The following is a 24,891-nucleotide window of genomic DNA, read 5'->3' as shown; positions in this document are numbered from 1 at the left end:
CCAGTACAACTTGCAGCCTTCAAAACAGAGTTCTCCTGCCAAATTAACAAAGGTTAAATCTTTTAAACAAAAACTACAGGTCTAACTATCAAAGATCACCAACAAAGTGCAAATTACTTCCCTGCCCACAATCAACAGAGTATATTGAAAGCAGATTAGGGCTCGTGAACCTGAAGACAATGAGTCAAATTCCCTGCTGATGCGAGTGTGCACAACCCCAGTGAACCGTTTCAGAGTGGTAGCAGTGTTAGTCTGTATCAGCAAAAAGAACGAGGAGTACTTGTGGCACCTTAGAGATTAAAATTTATTTGGGCATAAGTTTTTGTGGGTTAAAACCCACTTCACCAGATGCATGGAGTGGAAAATATAGTAGGAAGATATTTATATATACACACACACACACACACCATGAAAAGATGGAGGTTGCCTTACCAACTCTAACAAGACAAATAAATTACAGTGGTAATCAGTTGAATTCGACCCTATGATGAAAGGAGGTCTTACCCCTGTTGAAACTTTGGTTTCTTGATGTTGCTATTCTGGTTAAAGTAAGGCTATGTCTGCATAATTTATGTAGCTCAGGGGTGTGAATAATCATTCTGAGCGACATAAATTACACTGAAATAAGCTGTGACACAGGGCCAAAAAGGGTTAAGCAACTTGCAGGCTAAATGATCCAAATTCAACCTTTAAAGGCATATTAGAGAAGTAAATAAATGGTAATTAAGGCTATTCCTTATAAATAGCTAACATAGCCATGTTAGACAGAGCTTTGAAATGTAAGCTTGTATTGTTAAAGAATTAGAGGCAATGCTCATTGTATGTGTTCACTTATATCTTGTTACATGTTAACCATGTAAACAGATACTTCCTGTCTCTTACTGTATCTGTTAATTCAAAGATACAAAGGGATTATGAAACTTGGGTATAATAATGTCATTGTCTACATTTCACTTTGAAGTTAGTAGTAAACTGTCTATGAACTGCTTAATGAATTACCACCTTATGCTAGTAAATGTAGCTAATTACCGGTCATTAGAAAAGAGAAGGTTATTTCAAAAGCCTATTGTTCACCCAAGGACTGCCCGTTACCAAGAGACTGCAAAAAATCTCTTGAAAGACTCCTGGGACCTAATCCTTTCAACTGAAATCTGCTTAAACTTTGACAGGGGTTTGAGTTGCAAGACTGTGGTCTCCAATGCATTCTGGATCGCCCTGATATTGGATGACAGGTTTCAGAGTGGTAGCCGTGTTAGTCTGTAACAGCAGAAAGAACGAGGAGTACTTGTGGCACCTTAGAGATCTTGTAGGTGTTTGTCTCGGTCTGAGGGGTTGGAGCAAATGCGGTTGTATTGCAGAGCTTGGCTGTAGACAATGGATCGTGTGGTGTGGTCTGGATGAAAGCTGGAGGCATGTAGGTAAGTATAGCCATCAGAAGGTTTCTGGTATAGGGTTGTATTTATGTGACCATCGCTTATTACACTGTAATGTCCAGGAAGTGGATCACTTGTGTGGACTGGTCCAGGCTGAGGTTGATGGTGGAATGGGAATTGTTGAAATCATGGTGGAATTCCTCAAGGGCTTCTTTTCCATGGGTCCAGATGATGAAGATGTCATCAATGTAGCGCAAGTACAGTAGGGGCATTACGGGACGAGAGCTGAGGAAGCGTTGCTCCAACCCCTCAGACAGAGAAACATACAAGATCTCTATCAAGCCTTCTTACAACTACAATACCCACCTGCCGAAGTGAAGAAACAGACTGACAGAGCCAGAAGAATACCCAGAAGTCACCTACTACAGGACAGGCCCAACAAAGAAAGTAACGGAACGCCACTAGCCATCACTTTCAGCCCCCAACTAAAACCTCTCCAGCGCATCATCAAGGATCTACAACCTATCCTGAAGGACAACCCCTCACTCTCACAGATCTTGGGAGACAGGCCAGTCCTCGCTTACAGACAGCCCTCCCAACCTGAAGCAAAATAGTCACCAGCAACCAGACACCACACAGCAAAAACACTAACCCAGGAACCTATCTTTGCAACAAAGCCCGTTGCCAACTCTGTCCACATATCTATTCAAGGGACACCATCATAGGACCTAATCACATCAGCCACACGATCAGAGGCTCATTCACCTGCACATCTACCAATGTGACATATGCCATCATGTGCCAGCGATGCCCCCTGCCATGTACATTGGCCAAACTGGAGAGTCTCTACGCAAAAGAATAAATGGACACAAATCAGACATCAAGAATTATAACATTCAAAAACCAGTCGGAGAAACTTCAACCTCCCTGGACACTCAATTGCAGACCTAAAAGTCGCAATTATTCAACAAAAAAACTTCAAAAACAGACTCCAACGAAAAACAGCAGAACTGGAATTAATCTGCAAACTGGACACCACTAAATTAGGCTTGACTAAAGCCTGGGAGTGGATGAGTCATTACACTAACTAAAAACTATTTCCCCATGCTAATTTTCCCCCTACTGTTACTGGCACTTGCTTATCAGCTGTTTGAAATGGGCCATCCTGATTATCACTACAAAAGTTTTTTTTCCTCCTGCTGATAATAGCCCACCTTAATCGATTGGTCTCGTTAAGAGTTGGTATGGCAACCCCCATTTTTTCATGTTCTCTGTTTGTATCTTCCTACTGTATTTTCCACTGCATGCATCTGATGAAGTGGGCTTTAACCCATGAAAGCTTATGCGCAAATAAATTTGTTAGTCTCTAAGGTGCCACAAGTACTCCTCGTTCCTTCTCCTGATACTGGATATGGACACTGGACTATAAACCTGATCAACTGATTCTTTGCAACTCTGAAGCTCACCATCGCTGCTATGAAACTGCCCTAAGAATTTTATTCAAGTCTGTAAGTATAATCTTTTAACCAATACTTTTTCTCTTTTAAAAAATAAATCTTAGTTTAGTTAATAAGAATTGGTTGTAAACATGTATTTGGGCAAGATCTGAAATATTCATTAACTTGGTGGGTAATGTGTCCACTCCTTTTGAATTGGTAGAACTTTTTATATGATGAACAAGATTTTCAATAATCCTCATCATATTTGATTTGGCTGTCTGGGTGGGACCCCAAAGGCTGGGTTGATTTAAGGGAACTGTGTTTTGGCTTCTGGGTAACCAATAAAGTGTTACAGAAGCAGATTTGTTGCTAGCTTGGTGGATCTAAGTATTAGAATAACCTCCAGCTTTGGGGATTGTCTATCTCATTCTTTGCAGTCTTAGCGTGGCCACCCTGGAACCCCAGTCACATAAGCACTCGTGTGCATAGCACTACGTCAGCAGGAGGGCCTCTCCTGCCGAAACAGCTTCTGCTTTTTGCAGAGGTCATTTTATTAAGTCAATGGGAGCGTGCTCTCCCGGCGGCATAGAGCATCTTCAGCAGACATACTGCAGCAGCCCAGCTGCATCGGTACAGCTGCAGTGTTGTATGCACAGACATGCCCTAAGTTTCCCAAAAGGTGTACCTTTTCCTTGTAGTAAGAAGTCTGCTGTGAAAGCAACTATCCAAGTATTTATAGGTTTCAGAGTAACAGCCGTGTTAGTCTGCATTTGCAAAAAGAAAAGGAGTACTTGTGGCACCTTAGAGACTAACCAATTTATTTGAGCATAAGCTTTCGTGATCTACAGCTCACTTCATTGGATGCATTTATATTTATATTGCTCTCAAAACTTTGTTCATGTGCAAGTTAAGTATGACACCTAGGCCATTCCCCTGAAGAGAATCTCTCCTGTGCAAGAGAGATAATTAAATTTAACCTTAACATCCTGCTGTGAACTCAATGCCCTTATCTTTTCTAAATAGCCTTTTAATTGCCAATGGCTCAGATACCCAAGTGGGAAGCAGGATACATCATCATAGAGATTGCATACATCAATATTGCATGCAACACTCTATGCAGTGTTCTTCAAATGAATTGTCACAAACATCTCTGATTGTTCTAGGAGTTTGATTTGAAAAACAAATTCCAGAGACTCAAGTGATAATGTGCACTGAGAAAAACAAATATCCACTGTTAGCAAATATGTATGTATTGCACACCATATTAATATCTATTACACACTATATAATACATAAATGGTAGCACAAAGCTTTGTATGTGAATGGTATTATTCTTACTCTTGTTCACTCATGCTAAGTATATCCTATAGTACTTTGCAAAACTGACATCAGCTGTAGCAGTAGCAAATAAAATGACAACCCATCAAGAAAAAATAAGTGATGCTATCATCTGTTACAAATTGCACATCATCCCTCAATTTTTTCAGTCTTATCCATTCCTGTAAGCAGACAGGGTACTGAAACTCATTTGAATACTCTGCCTGCTCACAGAACTATTCAGGTAAAACAAAGGAACAGTGGAACATGCATACACAAGCACAAACGTTGGAGTTTGCAGAAACTTCAGCACCCATACTGAAATTTTCAGTTTTGAGGGGTCAGATATTTTTGTGATGAGGAGACACAGTAAGTGAAACTAAGCTTGTTAATTTCAACAGATCCTATTAAACAGTTAATATATAAAAAAGATTTAGGCTAAACTTTCACTTTCTTTTATTCCAGAAAAGCATGATAAAATAGAAAAAAGCAAAGCAAAGAACCAATCTGTTACAATTAGAGAATTTTAACTAATGGAAATTTCTGGGTAATCTCCAATTTGCTTTTCTTAAACAACTTATTAAGAAGTCAAGAATTCCCCCGAAAAGGTCATTTTGCATCAACAAAAATCCCGAAGGTAATTGAGCTGTGTGATTCTAATTAGGTAATTATATGGCCTCTATCTTCAGAAAGGTTAAAATCTATGAATTTATACTTTCATTACCACTATGAGAAAGGGAAGTATTATACAGACTAGGGACTGAATGGCTAGACAGCAGTTCTGCACAAAAGGAACTAGGGGTTACAGTGGACGAGAAGCTGGATATGAGTCAACAGTGTGCCCTTGTTGCCAAGAAGGCTAACAGCATTTTGGGCTGTATAAGTAGAAGCATTTCCAGCAGATCAAAGGACGTGATGATTCCCCTCTATTCAACTTTGGTGAGGCCTCATCTGGAGCACTGTGTCCGGTTTTGGGCCCCACACTACAAGAAGGATGTGGAAAAACTGGAAAGCGTCCAGCGGAAAGCAACAAAAATGATTAGGGGACTGGAACACATGACTTATGAGGAGAGGCTGAGGGAACTGGGATTGTTTAGTCCGTGGAAGAGAAAGGGGGGGGGGGGATTTGATAGTTGCTTTCAACTACCTGAAAAGGGGTTCCAAAGAGGATGGATCTAGACTGTTCTCAGTGGTAGCAGTGATAGAACAAGGAGTAACGGTCTCAAGTTGCAGTGGGGGAGGTTTAGGTTGGATATTAGGGAAAAAAATTTCACTGGGAGGGTGGTGAAGCACTGGAAAGTGTTACTTAGGGAGGTGGTAGAATCTCCTTCCTTTGAGGTTTTTAAGGTCAGGCTTGACAAAGCCCTGGCTGGGATGATTTAGTTGGAGATTGGATCTTGCTTTGAGCAGGAGGTTGGACTAGATGACCTCCTGAGGTCCCTTCCAACTCTGATATTCTATGATCATCCCCATTTAACAGCTGAAGAATGAAAACTCAGAGATATGAACTGAATTGCTCAAGGTCACACAGCCCAATGAGAGTGTAATTAGGAGATTGTAACATCTCAGTTTAACAGTCTATATACACTTGAAGTAATAAAGTAGTCAATGATTTATTCTTGTGCCTGAATGCTTAAATCCAATAATTTTTAAATGGTTTATACAGGCGCACGCGCACACACGTATTTTAACAGCAAAAACAAGCTTCAACAAATATAAAATTCATTACCTATCCTAGTTTATAAAAAACTAGGACGTTGTCCACAACTCTATCCCATTCACATTAGTTCTTTACCTCAAGTTCTGTGGTGCTTCACCAAACAAACTACAAATTTCTCTAATTTGTTTCAGTGCAGGAATGACCCATTTGTCATTTGTGCGAAGCTCTTCTATAAAACGATCTATCCACTGGATCTTTTGAGTATCCCGATCCTTAAAAAGCAAGTTTTCACAGTTTAGTATACATCAAAAACAAATTAAAACTGCTTTATCCATTTTTATTTTTCTATCTATGTGCGTGCATAAATATAGAAGAAACAAGTAACTGAACTATCAGACTAATTTTATTGAGCTCTGAAATTTCAAATCACAAGAGGGAAGTCCAAGTGGCTCATGGCATCAGCAGAAGACTTCAATGGTGTAACAGATCCATAATTTGCAATTTGTTCATTCTACATATTAGTTCCATGAATTTTAAAATTTGTTCTTTTCCCTTTGCATCTCCACAAACCTGCCAGGAGTCTGCCCTGAATCAAAGTAGTTGCAGGATTTGAGTACACTAGAAAAACTACCAGATGTTGATAATGGATGTTGGCAACAGGTGCATCTGAAATGGTGCTGATTTTGGTAATCATGCTTAGAACCTTGACCTTACTAGGCCAAAGAACAAGTGTTTCAGTATCTTTTTCTGAAAAGAGAAGAAACCAAGGACTGGTCTAATAATATTCTTCAGTGCCACTGCACATGGAAGGATTAGCAACTTCCAGATACTGAATATGTAGTATGATATATACTTTGGTACAAGTAATATTGAGGAAGGGATAGAGAAGAATACTGAAAATGTGTCATATAAATCAGTATTACTCCTTTAAATGGATTATATTCAATTCTGACTAACCCATCTCACAAATGATATAGCAATAGAAAAGACTCAGAAGGGAAATGAAATCATTAGAGGCATGTAAAAACGTGGGAGATTTAAAAATTGACTATTTATTTTAGAAAACATCAGTAAGAATAAATGGTCAATTAGGTTCTTCCCATTTATCTCCTTTATCTTCCAATAAAGAGTCAAGGATTACCCAGAAAACAAAGCAAAAAATTTAAAATTGACCGGGGAAATGCCTTTTTCCTCCCAATTCAGTTGAGGACCACCTCTTACTCCCACGTTACCATGTGTCATAGGGTAACTGAGCTCTGAGGAGGTCAGGCACTCAGCCTACCTGTGACAGGCTCCGCTAAAAAGAATGAACCAAACCAGGTGGCTGTGAAGCAGTTAATTAGTTAAGGAACACATGGGCCTAATAAAGACTTACGAGAGTTCAGTCAAGAGCCCCAGAACACAGGAAGCTCCAAGGAGAGAACCCCCAAGACTCCTGGTTAGGAAGCTACTTCCAGTGATGCCTCCCTGGTGAGCAGAGGCTCAAAGAGAAAGAGGAACAGAAATTGTTCCCAGGCAAGGGACCTGAGCAGCCCAGGAGAATGCACTGGGCATGAACCTCCCCAGAGAGCTACTAGGGACTTGCTCAGCAAAGAGTGACGCACTGTGGGGGGGAAAGTAGTATCCGGCTGAACACGTGGCAGAGGCCTAACCTCCAGGCAGGGTATTCAACCTGGTGTGTGTCTAGCTACAGAGCACCTAAGACTGCTTACCCCAGAGAAGTACGGACAGAAAATATCATAATGCCACTACCTAAATTCATGGTGCACCCACCCCTGGAATACAGTGTACAGTTCTGGTCGCCCCATCTCAAAGAATACAGTAGAACTCAAAAAGGTTCAGAGAAGGGCAACAAAGATGATTAAGGACATGAAATGGCTTCCATACAAAATGAGACTAAAAATAATAGGGCTGTTCAGCTTAGAAAAGAGACGAGTAAGGCAGGGATTATGATAGGAGTCTATAAAATTATGAATGGCGTGGAGAAAGGGAAAAGAGAAGTGTCATTTACCTCTTCCCACAATAGAAAAACCACAGGTCACTGGATGAAATGAATAGGCAAAGGGTTTAATACAAACAAGAGGAACTACTTTTTCCACACACTATACAAACAACCTGTAGAACTCATTGCCATAGGATGTTGTAATGACCAAAATTACAACTGAGTTGAAAAAAGAACTGGTTAAGTTCATGGAGGATAGGTCCATCAAGTGCCTATTAGCCAAAGCGGTCAGGGACACAACTCCATACTGACTACCAGAAAGTGGAGTGGAAGACCGAGTGGATCACTTCACAACTGCCCTATTCTGTACACCCCACCTCAAGCTCTGGTACAGGCCATTGTCAGAGACAGGATACTGAGCAAAACAGACCATGCTCTGACTCAAAATGGTAGTTCTTATGCCCTAATAAAACCACAATCAATTTCTTACCTGTGAACAGCTGTAATCTAAAATTTTAATGTGGGCACTAAGAGCCTGGTCCATGATATCAACAGGTACATCATCACTATGTGCCAAATTCCACAGAAGGTTCAATACTTTGTGTGCCATCACACCATCTTTATCATCCTCTGCAAGACGACGGATTAACTCAAGTAGTTTTTCCCGTTGTTTTTTGCTTGCATTTGTCCAGCTTGCCTGGTAAACAAAGAATTTCATTCAAAATGAAAAGCCACCAGATTTTTACGTTTGATCTTATACATTATGACATGTCCAGTTACAAAAGAATACTGTGAAAATAACCTCCTCATTTATTTTTAATTAATTGTCAATCATAAAAGACACATATTAAGAGCACAAATTTCAGTGATTACTGTTGTACAACAAAGTTCTTTTAAGAATTAAAAGAAATTCTGGGGTTTAAGGGTTCCTTAATTATGAACATCAATACATTCCATTGTTTTGAAACAGCTGATAAATCATTTACTGTTGACATTTTAAACAGTAACCAAAATGGAGTGGACCTCGGCTGCTTTTTGTTATTGCTTTCTAAAGACTCCCCTGCTTATAATTAAAAGCCATCTAGTAAATCATTCAAATGTTACTTGTTAATCATTTAATAGTTATAATACTGATCTCTCTGATGCAATAGACTGCCTGATAATACAAAAATTTTTACTAGCATACCTGACCCAAAATAAGTTACTCCACATCCCTTTTCTTAAAAGAGGCCACAAATGATATTAACATTTACTTTCCTTTTAATGTAATTTCTGAGTACTCATTTGAATAATTTAGTAAATACGGTTCTAACTTTCAATAAATTTGAAATATATATTTGAATCCTTTATTTACATGAAAACATTGACTAAAGAAGCACCTATCCAGTCAACTGCACACACAAATCAGAGAACTGGATCCCACAAAGCAGGCGCAAACTTGCTGGTGCAGAAGTACCTACTGATCTACTGAAAAATCGGGCCCTATACTTTTAACGGTGGCTATTAGATCCAAGTATGCATGTCAGTATCTTTTAAAAGCAACTATAACCCACCCCTTCAAAAACGTGCAGAGAAAAAACAAAACAAAACATTCCTGAATGTCATTACACAAAAGCACTTGGCATAAAAATATGTTATGAGAATAATTTCAGCATCACTCAGTATAAAGCTAGTGCATGTCATATAGTTGCAAGTATACAAATACAATAAAATATTTTGAAATACAGAATTTTCCATGTCCGACATGTACATATACATACACATACTGCCCTTAGTTGAATAAAAGTTAGCTTGACAATGGGAAGGAAACATCTGAGAAATCACTCTTAACACTAATATTCCAGGACAAATAGTTAAAAGTAAGTGGTTTAACAAACTGACAAAAGCTCAGAATTTAGAAGTCTGTCATTCCATCACAAAATTATACCACTGTGAGACATTACAACAAGAGTTTCAGTATATTTACCAAATTTACATATACTGATACTGTACTAAGACTTGAAATGCTTTTTTTTTTTTAAATCATATCATTAGGGATCTGCCTATTGGCATAGTAGTAAGAAGTTACTCACCTTGTGCAGTAATGATGCTGTTTCAAGATGTGTCACTATGGGTGCTCCACTGTAGGTGTGCTTGTGTCCCTGCACTGGTGATTGGAGAACTTTGGCAGCAATGTCCATTAGGCCTGCACCTGTGCGCTCTCTCCTCATGCCCCACCATGTTAGGTGCACGGGCTAACACCCCTCATTTCCTCCTCAGAGTCATTGACAAGAACTCTGAAGTGGATGGGAGGAGAGCAGGATTTTGATGCATCCATAAGGACCCATCTCGAAGAACCATCGTTACTGCACAAGGTGAGTAACTTCTTCTTCAAGTAGTGTTTCTACTGATGCTCCATGTAAAGGACTCCCGAGCAGTGCCCCTATTGGAGGGCTGGGGTTTCAGAATCTGGTCAGTTACAGACGACAGTACTGTAGGAGCCAAAGATGGTATCGGAGGCAAAGTTCCCATTGATCACATAATGTTGTGCGAAGGTGTCGACTGATGGCCATATCACTGCTCTACAAATTCTCAGATAAGGACATTCTTGAAGGCTGCGACAGATGAGACCGACCAACCTTGTGTAGTGTGTATGAATAGTATCTGGAGGGGTTGGACTGCAAATGTAGTAACACTGTCTAATGCAGTTTGAGAGAGACACTTGGAGAGGCTCTGGGCTGATACTGCTGAGCCGTTGGATCTTTCCGCAATGAAGAGGAAAAGTCTAGTGGGCTTCCTGAAACCCTTCGTCCTATCCAGGTAGAAGCCTAGGGCTCTCCAGACATCTAGAGTGTGTAATATAGCCTCCCTGTTGTCTTGGTGAGGGTTGGGATAGAAGGTTGGAAGGTGAATCAACTGGTTCATGTGAAAAGGGGAGGTTGCTTTAGGAATGAATTTTGGATGTGGTCTGAGAATAACCTTGTTCCAAATAATACCAGGGGGCAGAGGAGGAGATGCATCATCAGTGCCACTATTTCTCCCAGCCAAGGTGACTGCTATCAGGAAGGCCATTTTCACTGAGAGTTATGTAAGTGAATAGGTAGCCATGGGTTCAAAGGGGGGTATGGTCAGTCCTTTCAATACCAGGTTTAGGTCTCACATGGGGGTAGGGAGTTGGTGTTGTGGGAAAAGATTTACTATACCCCTGAGGAGTCTTTTAGTCATCGGGTGTGATAGCACTGAGTCTCCCTCTACAGCAGTGGTCCCCAAACTTTTCACATCATGCCTGCCCCCTTCTCTAGGGAAGACGGGGCTGGGAAATAGACCGTGGCTTGTGGCCTGTTGCAGACAGGGGTAAAGGGGCTAAGGCTGGGGCCACAGAGGGCAAGTCTGGGGCTGGGGGCAGAGAGTGTGACTGCAGCCAGTGAAGATAGGGAGTGCTTCTCTGCCCCCCTCTGCAGCAAGGCTGTCTTGGTCGGGCTCTCGGGGACCAACAGCATTCGGCAGAGCTGCGGTGGATACCTGGTAATCCACGCCTCACGCTCCTCAACTGGCACCGGGATGTTGAACAGGACCGTGAGCTACTACAGGCCAGTGGCCAGGAGGATTGTCCTGAGTAGGGCAACCTCCTTCTTGGAGACAGGCGATGATGGCCCAGCAACTGGTGGTCTCTGGTGTCTGATCGGCCCTGGGCCCTTGGAGATGGTCGGGGCTGGTCCCAGAGTTCTTGCCAGGTGGCACGTGCCTCAGAGGGCCTGCACCAATCTACCAGCGAGGTACGCCTCAAGTCCCTCAATCAGTGCCCCTGGCGTGGGTACCAAAGAGGGCTCAGCTGAGCCTTCCTCTCCAATCCTGAGGCGTGACGGCTTTGGGTGGGCAAACGCTGGCAGGACATCCCTCTCGATGGGGATCGGTACCACTGAAGCGGGGACACATGCACAGGTCCCAATGTGGGTTTTACCCAATATGGAATGGACATGAGCAAGCACTCGAAGAATTACTACAACTTCCTTATCTTCACTAGGATATTACCTCGAGTTAACTGAGTTAAAAAACACCCCTTTCCCACCCCCCCACCAAATGAAGACAAGACCCTGGACTACAAAAAGGGAACGATAAATAGCTTCACTTTTAAATTTACTTTCTGAATGAAATGATAGTGTTCAAGGAATAAAACTGAATTTACTGAGCTTGAAGACACAATGAAGATGCATTAGCTGAAAAAGCCAAGGGAAACTAGATAAACAAGTTGTCAATAAAACAAGTAGAGTATGTCTACACTTAAAACGTTACAGAAGCACAGCTGCACTGCTGTAGAGCTTCAGTGTAGACACTACCTACACCAATGGGAAAGATTCTCCTGTCAACATAGGTAATCCGCCTCTCCAAGGGGCAGTAGCTAGATCAACAGAAGAATTATTCCGTTGACCTAATGCTGTCCACATGCGGACTTAGGCTGGCTTAACAATGCTACTCGAGGGTGTGCTTTTTTCACACCTCTGACCAATGTAGTTAAACCAGCCTAATTGTCGAGTGTAGATTATGCCATAGTCTAAATATTTGTTTTATTTCAGAAGAAATATTCTGAAAATATCCCAGACTGTGCTCTAAACAGTACAGCAGTATACAAAAGTTACAACCCTGTTCATACCTACATGCAAAGGGAAGTCCCCTGTCTGCGGAGACTGCTAAAGAGTATGACAGACAATTTAAAGAGTTCTACTGTGGTAATTTGAATATATAAAAATGCTTTTAGCAAATTATGCACAATCAAAATACTAATCTATTTCATCCAGTACATTAAAGGCAAGTTCACTGTATTCAGTATTTACAGTAACAGAACAGCTGAAAAATGCAGTGTTACCTTAAAGCAATCAAACAGGTGATCAAGTTGTTCAGGAGAGAAATCCCAAGCCAACTTTGCAAGAAGATCATGTACATTCTTAACAATGGCTTCATGTTTTCCAGCCTGTCAGAGAAACAAAATTAACATTTGTAACTATCTATACTAAGATAAACATAGTAAGATATAACACTTCAAATTTGTCAGATGATTACCTGAAATGGGTAGGAAGGATTACTACCCCACCACCAAAGCATAACCCACTTTGACTACATAGATTTCCTCAGTGTAACCTGATTGTCTGGTTTTATTTTGTTAGTTTAAGTTTAAAATATCAGGTGAAATTAGCCCTGGTCTACACTTGGGGGGGTGGGAAGTGGGAGGGGGAGAATATCGATCTAAGTTATGCAACTTCAGCTACATTATTCATGTAGCTGAAGTCAACGTACTTAGATCGATTTACTATGGTGTCTTTACTGCAGTGAGTCGACTACTGCAGCTCCCCCGTCAATTCTGCCTGTGCCTCTCGCGGAGCTGGAGTACAGGAGTCGACAGGAGAGCACTCAGGGGTCGATTTATCGTGTCTAGACTAGATCCGATAAAATCAATCCCCGCTGGATCGATAGCTGCCCGCCAATCCAGCAGGTAGTATAGACATACCCTTAGTTAGTGAGGGATTGGGTTTAAAAATAATCTGTAGGTCAAAGCTTGCCCGATTTTTCACACTTTTATGTAGAAGATAATGATTTCTGCAAAGAATTTAAATTGAAATTTCTAACTGAAACAAGCTGTCCTGCACTTCAATCCATATTCCATCATGCTGCTTTGTTCTGTGTCTAAATGGATTTTCAATACAATATTTCTATACTGTATCTTAAAGTCTTCCTGAGATAGTAGTGGAGGATGGCTAATTGAAAGCCTTCCTTAAAAATCTGCTGACAGCACTCTAAAGGTGAACCTACTCATTGATCAGCAGTGCATCAGAAAACAGCCATGGTAAGAGAGGTGTCATATAAAGACTTTTTGAAATTGAGGGGGGAGAAGAGAGAGGCTTAACCAATAATTGTTGGCATTTTGATTTAGGGAAAAGGTAGAAACCAATTTTTTTCTGGTTTAATGCTAAAAGAGATGCCTTATTTGTGTTCTATGCCTATCAAGCATGAGGATTCCTGACTAGATGAACCAATAGTCTGATTTGATATGGCATTATTTTAAGCAGACACGTTTCAAAAAATTAATATGTAGAGTTGCGAGACTAACCCATTATTGTAAATTGTAAAGCTTCGCAAACAAAATTTAGAGATACTGTCAATCTCATTCAGTGTTAAAAATTAATGCATTAATAGTAATGAAATTCACTATTTTGTAAACTCTGCATCAGTATTTCACTTCACCCCTTGCAGTACTCAATTCAGTATCTTAAAATTATATGGTGTGCAGTGTTACTACTTTATATTTGTTCTAAATTTTATCCACTGACTTTTACTTTCATATTATGGTCCAGATTTTAAAAAAAGAGGGAGTGACTGTGGCAGTCATACTGCTGAATACGCCAAATGTTCAGTAATTTTAATTTTCCTGATTCAATAAATCTACTCCTAATTTTAAATTTAAATAATTCCAATCTATTTGAATACGACCAAACTTTTTAGAAATTAGTGTCCCCCTGCTGACCAATTCAAATCTCAATTTTTTTAAATCAATTCCTCCAGTTTCTTCTCTGGACTTCTTTGAACTCCCTCCAATTTGTCGTCTTTCTAGTATTAATGTGGCATGTATTTAAATGCTAACATCTCATTGCCATTAAACCAACACCATATGGAGAGAGATGCAATCACCAGTCCAAAGTGGCTTTGGCCTTTTTTCCTACTCAGATCTAATTTATCCACTATCATGCCAATGCCTATTTTTGGCATTTCTGATTTTTAGCTTCTTTCCTCCCACTGAATCGGTTTATGATTATTTTCCCCAAGTCAATCTCAGTTTGTTATTTTCAGCCCCGTTTCTGAACTTATTCATTCTTTTTGTTACTATTTATGATGCGTGCCTTTCACATTATGGACAGCTATGAACACAAGGTCACTGCACAAAGGACAGTATAAACACCACAAACACAGAAGAGGGGATTACTCTGTCCTCAATGGTGTTTGCAACACCTCTCAACTTAGTATCTGTGAATTTTCAGTGGGGAAACTTGTGAGTTTTTACGCCAATGAACTGGACAGCATTTCTCTGTCTAATCTTTGAATCAAAGAACCAGTTGACGGTAATCATTAACACCTTCCACCCTAGCACCCCATCTGTCCATCCTCCCAATAAAGTTTAAAACATTGACACCATGAATGACTTCTCTCCAGACAATAAAATGAAGAAAGAACGGTGCATGGGGGCCCACACAGTGCCCCTAGAATGGGGAAGAAGAATGTGGGCACTCAGCCCATGGCATGTGGCAGAAAGGAGATATCAGCGGGCTCATAGCAGAAGGAGGGGAAGGAGGGGCAACAGAGCCCTTTGCATGAGGGAGAGGGTCAGGGAGGGGGTGCAGGGAGTCCCTGAAATAGAGGTGGGTGAGAGAGAATCAAGGAATGGAAAGAGACCCCGGTGTGTGCAATGTGCTCAGCCTGCAGAAGCAATGAACCCTGTGACCCTCTAGGTAACATGCTGTTTATTCCCACTTCTAGATCATTAATGAAGGAAAATAAGATGGGGTCCCAACACCAATTCCCTCCCCTCATGACACTTCCCTTAAACTCAATCTGTTGCCATTGAGCACTAGTATTTGCTTGCAGACTTCAGTATTACTCCCCAAACCTACATGAACTAATTCTGTTGGCAGGAATTCATGAGACACTTGAAAATGTTATACCGAAAGCTAAATATTTTAGATCTCCTAACAGGTTAAAGCAGCATGATTTCCCTTGTACCCCACAACACGTGCTGGTTTGATCTTATCACTGTATTTTTATTTGAGTGCTGTAACAAGAGGCTGAATCAGTTTCCTTGGAACTGAGGTGAGCATGCATTGTAATTGTTGGACTCTTCCTTTTGTCTTTTTTTTTTTTTTAAAAAGATGAGAACACTAGTGACACTACAAGCTTTCAGGAACAGTCACTAGTTTTATGGATATACCGGGTGTTCAGAATTCACTGTTTCACACTTTATTTCCTTCAGAAGCTTCAGAATACTCATTTGGCTCTCAGATTTATTGCACTTAATTTGCTCCAGTAATTTCTTCTTAGGGCTTGCCTACACTTTAAATGCTACAGCGGCACAAATCCATTGCTGCTACTGCAATATCATAGCACTTCATTGTAGACATTACGACGCCAACGAACAAGGTTCTCCCATTGGCATAGGTAATCCACCTCCCCAAGAAGCAGTAGCTAGCTCACTGGAAGAATTCTTCCTCTGACCTAGTGCTGTCTACATAGGGGGCTATGCCAGCCTAACTACACTGCTCAGGGGTGTGGATTTTTCCGACCCCTGAGCAACATAGCTGGGTCAACTTAACGTTTCAGTGTAGACCACGCCTTCGAGATTTCATGGGAAATGGTATGTGTTCTCAGCGAAAATTAAAGCACTCTCAAAAAACTCCCTTGTCCTCTACAGTAAAACTAAGACAAAATATTCATTTTAAATGCTTTACACTACTTCATTATCTTTAATTGCCTCATCTTGTCCACTGGTAGGCTAGAGAATCTAGAATCACACGCCGCTTAATATATATTAATCCCTCCTCCGTACCATTTTATCATCTATGCCTTTAGAATTTATTACCTCCTGCCTAGTTAGTCCTGCCCAATGAACTTGTAGCACATCTGAGAAGGCAGTCTGAGATCCTGGACTTGAGTCCACCTAGCAGTCTAAATTTAGTTTTCAAGATCTCCTCCCCCATTTCTTTTTGTATATACCAGTGCACACCACCAGCAACACAATCTCAAAGCACCCTCTCGTCTACATGAAATCCAATACCCTCCTTCCTTATTTGATAACATGCATGCCATTTGCTATGTTGAATAAAAGTCATGATTTGACTTAAAATTGTAAAGAGGTGCTATAAAGTAAGATCAATCCTGCTTAAGGACAGGGCAATAGTTTAATTCCTTACCTGAGCTGCCCAAATGTTGTCAAGATCTTCCAAAGTGAGGGCTTTTTCTTTGATGACAAAACGAAGAATCTTCTCTAACTTTTCTACGTATTGAGGCTGATGAAGACTATCTCGTAATACGATTGATAAAATATTATTTTGCTGGATCCATTCCTAATTTTAAATTAAAATACAATTTCAAAATACTGAAGTTTTTGAGAAGTAGATAGTTAAAGTTAAACGGAAAATGTAAGCCAGAAATCATCATTCTGTCTCTTATAAAGGTAACACACACCAAAAGGGAAGGATATTTATACTTCACTTCCAATTTCTAGAATGCAATACCACCACTCCCCCCAAATCAAAGCAAGTCAGTGCTTTATACAATTCTGATTCCCTACCCATTGTAATAAATAAGATTTTTTTTCCTGCAGCTGTCTTCTGAAGGCAAGGTCGGCAATAATTCCCATGCTTTGTAGCTTCAGTGGACAAGGATACTTCACTACAAATGTTTTTCAAGCAAAGCGCAACAGTGAAATCTGAACATAAAAATTCTCATACAGCTTCCAGTGTAAGGGGACGGGGGAAGACTAAGCATCTACTTTTTCCAGGGATACATTTTTTCAGTAGCTTGGAGCCACTGAAGACATTTCAGTGACTCAGGTGTAACCTTTCTGTAACTCAATTGGTACACTTATAGCATAGCATGTTACATAACAAGAGGATGGTTGAACACTGGAAAACATCAGGGAATGAACTATATTCTGAAAAGGGTACTCCTTAATCAGCTTCACCTCTTTAAATGCCTCAACTTCTACTTGAATTAGAGAAAAAAAGAGTTCAAGCAAGATTTAAGAAGTGGAGACAAAAATTAAGATGATTTCAAAGGTTGCACTGATATAGTGCAAGGAACGCAATGTAGTCCAGCTCTTTCGTTCAGACTGAGGCATCAGCAGAATGTCTACTGAGTGCCAGAACTAAAAAGGAATGAGAGAAGGTGGCCATTCCTTCAGAGTTGCTATATTTGATTATATAATTAGAAGAGTCAATCTGGCACCTCATGTAAGACTTGGACAAACAAGGTTTTTCAATTATCACCTGTACTTTATATTTTCCAGTATAAAGAGATTATTTTTGGCAAAAAATTTTTTTAAAAAATGAGTATTTCTAACAAGAGTCAATCCTGCTTGAGATGCCTAATCCCACAGTTGTGTCAAGAGCCACTTATTCACTTATATAGTACATATAGCGCAAACGCTGCATAATCCTGCCCCATAGCATTACTTCTCCAGATTATGAATTTCACAGCAGGGAAAAAAAGTCACTAAACCCGGAGAGCATGTGAACTTTTTACTCTCTTTCTCTCGCTCTCACTAAAGCAAACATCTGTAGCAATTACATCTTAAAATGCAGCATGCTGGAACTTGATAAAGGTTCTATTTCAGGGATTCCTCAAATCTGTACTCAGGGACAAACCAGCACTCAAAGCAAGTGAATGTATGGACTGTATATTAAATTTAAAAAATGATTATGAATGTATTTAACATAAAATCAGAATGAGCCGTTGTATCTATAAAAATATATCTTTAGGTAAATTTATAAAAGTCTTATCACAAAACTATTCTACGAAAAGTTTTTCGGTCAAACAATTAGGATGTATACTAAAGACCCACATGTAGGGCAATCACTTTCAAAATTTAATTTGAACTGTTTAAATAATTCTTTTGTAATTATCAACATTGCTCTCTGAGAAATGACTCATGTAATTTTGTTTAAATTAATGCTGTACTAATTATAGTGGTACAAAAAAGTGTCAACTTCAGTACACATCTATTTTTACGTTCAATTTAAAAAAAGAATTCTTTTAAATTGTGCTACACCTTGACACACAAGATCAACTTCGAAAATAATTTTTTGCAGATCTTATAAATCTCTGAATACATTTTAATAGCAATCCTGATGGTAATATAGTGATGTCAACAGCAAAGCATAAAAACCCTTATGACACACTAGTAATTACTGTGACTAATTATGAAGATAGTTAATTTTCATGACTTTGGATAACACCAGATAATGAGGATTCACATAAAGTAATGTACATTATTACTCTATCTCTGAAGAATTACTACTGCATTTAAAGAAAAAAAGTCTTAACCTAATTCAGGTAATAAGAACAAAAACTTACTGCCATTCTCTCTGCTGTAAGCCACTCTTCCTCTTCAGGATTACCATGCCGATGCGTATAATATGACACACTAGATATCACCTTGTTAACTTCGTTTAGTGCATTCATTTTACCATTGAAAGAGGAAATTTGCAATAATCTGTAAGAAATATTAAGTGTAAGAAATGCAAAAAGACAGACAAAAAAATAACCATTCCAACAGAAAGAGTGCCTTACCTAAGTATCATTTTTAACCTAAATATTTCTAAGTTTTTTACTGTTTCTTCTTGTCCTGGGACTCTGGAAGCTAAGTTCTTTAGAGATTTGATTATCATTGACAGAGCATCATTTTTGGCTTCATTCTTTGCTTCTTTTTTCAGTTCATCATCAGTTAAGTTTTCTAAAAACTGTGGAACCATTTCTATAATTGGAAGGAAGTATTTCTTGACTGTGTGTAGCGTTAGAAACTCATAGCATTGTCCAAATGGTCTAAAAAACAATAAAAAACATCAGATGTAATGTGAATACTTGGCTACTTTTATTAAGATATTAGAGTATTTTGTTCAGGAAACTGGTTTATTTACAAGTGAACAAAATAACAAAAGGTAATTCAGATTCTGGACATTCAAGTAAACAATACTGAATAGCAGATCACAGTACCCCTTTTCAGAAGAAAAAAAATAAATGATACTTGAAATCCTTGCATTTATTTTCAATGAACATATCCCAAAACTACTATGCTTTCTAAGGAACTTACTTGATGAGAGCTGCAATTATCTGAACATTCAATGCTGAGCCACTCATAAAACGATCATGCAGGATCTGAAATCCATTTAATGTGCCAAACTTGTTGATGAGATCTACTAGCCAACCCTGCAACACAATAAATTAGTTACTTCCTCATTTTTAAAAACTGTTACCATTATAAACTGCCAAAAATACAATATTTGCCACTACAACATAAACATCACTTTTGTTTAGAGACTCATTATGCAACCAATATAGTCATGTTTTTCTATTTGTAAGGGTAACACAAGTTACATATGATCCTACACAATCCAGGACATGCTGTTTCTGGGTTGTGGTGTTTTGTTTTTTCAGCAGAAAGACAATTCTGTCTTTATTCATTAAACTGAAGCACAGGTATTGTACCTATTAATTATTCAAAGAACTTTGTCAAATATAATTTGTTTGTGTATACATGTACTCTGAGTAGTAAATTAATAGTAAGCAATGCATTTCTGTTCTTCTAATTTTGGTCAAATTAATTTAGTAGATACTGACTAAAGTGAAAAAGCAAGATGAAAGATTCATTAGGTGAAATCTGCCCCACTAAAAAAACCTCCCACTGACTTCAGTATGGCAAGAATTTTGCCATTACTTATTTCCATGGGTGAGACTATTTGCACTAGGAAGCCCCAGAAGGATAATCAATTAATTGTTTGATCATAAATGTCCAAAAGTTGTAATATAGGATAACATACATTCCCAGTATTATTTAAAACTTGGACATGTACATGCATAAAATCACTTTTCCTCCCCAACATCTATTCCTATCAATCTATTTTTACATTGTTGGTAAAAGGTACCATTGAAACAGTATCAAATACATTCTCTCTTATTGTGCACTGCAAATCAGAATTGCTTCTTTTCCACATGAAAGCCAGTTTTCTTTCAAGGTCATTCGCCTACCAAATCCTTTTTTCCCCTCATTAGATCATGTGAAAGTTCAAATGTACCACATTCCAAGTCTCTTTCTGATCATCTTATGTGATCACCAAAAACTGACAAATTGCGGGAGAAGAGGAACGTTTGTTTCCTGTTCATCCTGAAGCCATTGGTTCCACTCAAATTAGCTTCCTATAAAATAAACAGTTTCTCTGAAAATAGGAGAAACATTATGCTTAACTTGGAAGTTACTGGAAGAGCAGATCAATTAAAGTTGGTTTTGATTTCTAAAAAATCACAAAATGTCTTATTAGTAAACTGGCCAAACAAATATATTTCAAGACTCTTGAAGTCTCTGAAACTCTCAAGTTCATTATTTCAGTTAAAGCCTATATTATTTGCAGTGTGTGTCACTAGCAATGGAAAAAAAACAAACAAAAAACCTCATTCTATCTAATTCTACCCCAAACCTAAACGGTAGTTCTCTAACAGATAGGCACACATTTATGGAGGACATAATTATTAATAATCCCAGTAATCTATAAATGTCCGCATTACCGCTACTTCCTGCTTCAACTGTGATCCAGCATTTGGCTAGATGAGAGTTCCACCAAGCCAAAAAAAAAAAAAATTAATCTGAGTTGGCTGGATTGAGAAAAATCACACATTGCTTGGAACAGCTCTCTCACCCTGGTTAATCAGTGGTATACATTATACCATCATCCTCTCTATACCTGTTATTTCTATCTGGGATGACTATAGGAAAGTGTGTGTGTGTGTGTGTTTGGGGTAGGGGGGAGTGGACGGGGGGGATGTTAATAAACTAGGCAAAATGTTCATTAGACCATGGTTATTTTCCCTGGCCAAGAATTTGGGCAGCTCTCCTAGCATTTCATATCATTTTTAGTTTGATGAAGTAACAGTTTGATACTTAAATCATATAGATGTTCTAGGTTGAAATTTGAATTCCCAGGTACCTTATACAATGTGGTGTTCATTTACACAACACTTTTCTGAGAGAATGACTTTTTTGAATCTGGCAAATATACAGCTAGTTTAAGCCAGACATTTTCCCAAAAGATGATTTTCATATAATGTTAAGGAAGTGTTTGATTTAATTAAAAATAATATTGTCCCATGTGCTACTCTGTGGCATCTTCCAGTTTTATTCCTGTAACAAATCAGTTATCCACTGTCTTCTGAGCAAAATGCTCCATGGCCAGTGCAAAAAGTAAAGGATACCGCAGACACTCCTGATGAGTTCCACTATATAACTATCAGAGAACACTTAACCCTACTAATTCCCATAGTTGCTTTTGGTATGGAAATAAGACCAGTAATCCACTTAAGGAAATAAGGACCAATGGGGAACAAAACTTTAACTAAAAGATTCCACTACACCCTATCCAACACCTTCTGAGTCAAGTGATCAAACAAAATTTTTTTTTAATATTTGGCACTATGAATGATTTATACATTCAATAGATTCCAAGGCAAGAAGGGGCCCTTTTGATCATCTAGTCTGACCTCAAGTATTGCATAAGCATTATCTAACACTTGCCTACTCTTAATAACCCTACCCTTGCCTACATACCCTCTGATCCAGATGTATGTAAACTAATAGTTTGGACAGGAAACATGGAGCTAGTATTTTTGTTAAGATTTTTATATCATGATTTGATAATTATATGTGGTCCAACCTGAGGAAGAACCCACAACGGTGGCACCCTGTATAGATGGAGGGCTCATACACACAGTGCAGCAATGCACACTATGGGGTGCGAATTCTGAAGTGCACCAAAGTTGAGCACTAACTAGCTTGTGTAGACTGTGCACAGCAGCAAGGATTGCACGGGCCAGTTAGTGTGCAACATGGTGTGTTTTAAAAATCACACCCCACAACATGCTCTGCAGCACCATGTAGATAAGCCCTGAGATCTTTCCCTAACAAAACAGTATTAAATGTACCCTTTGAAGGACCTCCTAATATCTCCTTGTAAAATTAACATGGCTAGCCATAAGACCATGAAATTTATCACTTTTCTTGCTTGCTATTGTCTCTATGACCATCACCTAAATAATTTCTGCATCCGAAGTTGGTTTATGAATCTCATGATCTGTGACAAACCTGCTACTTCCAGATATTTTCAAATAACTTCAGACTGTGGAGCGTCTGAGGTATAGGGGTTAATCTACTGAGCATCAAAAGCTGGCCATATTTCATGAGAGTAACTAGCTTTTGCTGATCATTTTTAAATGGTGGGGGAAAAGCCTCCAGGTTTTTAATCCTCAGGTTTTTCAGCCAACTTACTACATGTATTTCCTTTTTCATTTAATTTCTCTTTGTATACTTGAGGGCTTTTTCAGTGATGTCTATGGTCATGATATTCAGTTTTCCCCTAACAATAGCTAATTGTTTATCATTTTAAGCCTATATGAATGTGCTATCTCCATCTTGTGTTCCATTTTTCGAGGTCCCCCCTCACCCCCAAAAAAAGATTCTGCTTATCAACTGACCTAAACATTGCTTTACCTGCCTCCCATAGAAACTCCTTCTTTAAACTGGCTTTTATCACACATTTAAAAGTACTGAACAATGTCATCTTGAATTACTGCAGCCTAATAGTCGTCCTCAAGCAGCAATTTTCCAAGCAGATGATCTTTGTATCCTATACCAGCTATCAAATATTACCCTTTGTAACAGTATTAATTTCTACAAATCTTGCCAATTTCAGTAATCTAAAAAAAATTACTTATTTTAGTATACAAAATGATAGGTGTGGGAATACCATATACAGTCTTGTTTCCTAAATACAAGTCTCTCCAACGAGACGTCTTTAGGACAAAAGTTGATGCAGAATCTGTTCTCTCACCTCCCTGCACCCCTGCCCAGTTCAGCCAAATAAGAAACCTGTGAACTCCTTACAACTCAGGTTAAAGACAATATAGTTTCTTGTGAGCAGTGACATTAAAAATGCCATGCCATTGTGGAGTTGTGTTTACTGTGCCTCAATAATTCTGTATTAAAAGTAAAAATGTGTGTTTTTGAAGTCCTACCCTCAACTTGAGATCTGAAAATCAGGCTGTATTATTTACTTCTGACACATCACTACTGGTAAAACTGACCCAACCACAGTGTAAGAGATTTAATTAAGTTGCAATTGAGGTGTATATTTCAATTTAAAATCATTCAGATCACAATTGCAACTTAAGTACATCTTTGTGGTAAAGCATAAGAAAAACAGCTTGACCTTAATATTCCAGGTTAATAAGCCAGACTTCTAGAAGTTTTACTTGTGAACTCAGCAAGTTTGACAAAGTCAATAAGATAAAACAAGAGTCACAGAAAAAAATGGTTAACAACCTTTTGTAACTGTTGTTCAAGATATGTTGCTGATGCCCACTCAATGCTAGTGTGCATGCGCCACGTGCACTGTTGCCACAGATTTTTTCCCTTAAAGGTATCCATAGGGCCTGCCCTAGAGCCCCATGCTTATGGACCAGTATAAGGGGCGTCACCGGCCCAGCACTCTCTCAGTTCCTTCTTATAGGTAACTCCGACAGAGGGGTAGGTGGGCGGGTCATGGAACGGACATGAGCAACATATCTCCAAGAACAACAGTTATGAAAGGTTTGTAACTGTTTTTTCTTCCTCGAGTGCTTGCTTATGTTGATTCCAAGATAGGTGACTCAAATAGTATCCCTGGAGGTGGGCTCAGAGTTCACAGATGTGCTGATTGCAACACTGCCCTTCCAAAACTGGCCTGCTGGGTGATGGCATAGTGGGATGTGAAGGTATGAACTGACGACCATGTCGCAGCTTCGCAAATGTCCTGAATTGGTACTGAAGAATTCCACTGACAAAGCTTGAGCCCCTGTGGAATGAGTGGTCACCATGGCCAGAGGCAGAACCTTTGCCTGCTCATAGCAAGCCCGGATGCAGGTGGTTATCCAGGACGAGATTCTCTTGGATGACACCAGGAGACTTTTCATGCTGTCTGCCACTGTTACAAAAGGTTCACAAAAGTTAATTTACGCAGACATCTGTTGCAGTACCCAGGCCCGGATGTTTCACGAGCTTGATGCCTCCTTACACTGGGACATGATAAAGTTAGCTGGCTACTGTAAGACTTGGCGCCTCCAACCAACCATCATAAAAATAGTCTCCAGTTTGTCCAATCTTCATCACACCGGCAGAAACAGAGAACTGAATGATTATCTGAATGGTCAGAAGGTGAAGCATGAAGTAGAACCGGTCAAGCTAGGTGTGACCTTCGACTGCACACTGTGTTACCATGCCCACCTGAAAAAGACAGCAGCTAAAGTTAAGACACGCAACAATCTTATTAGCAAACTAGCAGGTTTGTCATGGGGTGCTAGTGCTCCACCTTTGCAGATGTCAACTCTTGCCACCGCATA

At 39.3% G+C, this 24,891-nt stretch overlaps 1 protein-coding gene across 6 annotated transcripts in view; it reads right to left on the bottom strand.

Moving 5' to 3' along the window:
* Positions 1–24,891, bottom strand: part of USP9X (ubiquitin specific peptidase 9 X-linked) — a 654,895-nt gene that overhangs the window by 120,055 nt on the left and 509,949 nt on the right. For 5 of the 6 annotated variants that reach the window (XM_078854327.1, XM_073358602.2, XM_073358592.2 and 2 more), the window contains 7 exons: positions 19,562–19,677; positions 19,042–19,293; positions 18,826–18,964; positions 16,662–16,814; positions 12,575–12,679; positions 8,222–8,428; positions 5,925–6,061 (listed from right to left, as the gene is read on the bottom strand). In XM_078854327.1, the coding sequence (XP_078710453.1) occupies positions 5,925–6,061; positions 8,222–8,428; positions 12,575–12,679; positions 16,662–16,814; positions 18,826–18,964; positions 19,042–19,293; positions 19,562–19,677 (1,109 nt within the window). The remainder of the gene's footprint in view (positions 1–5,924; positions 6,062–8,221; positions 8,429–12,574; positions 12,680–16,661; positions 16,815–18,825; positions 18,965–19,041; positions 19,294–19,561; positions 19,678–24,891) is intronic. The other variant, XM_073358632.2, reaches the window with a different exon arrangement.

The sequence above is a fragment of the Lepidochelys kempii genome, chromosome 1, assembly GCF_965140285.1.
Source record: "Lepidochelys kempii isolate rLepKem1 chromosome 1, rLepKem1.hap1, whole genome shotgun sequence".
In the NCBI taxonomy this organism is placed as follows: domain Eukaryota; kingdom Metazoa; phylum Chordata; order Testudines; family Cheloniidae; genus Lepidochelys; species Lepidochelys kempii.
The sequence above is the reverse complement of the archived record's forward strand: the minus strand, read 5'-3'. Positions and strand labels throughout refer to the sequence as shown.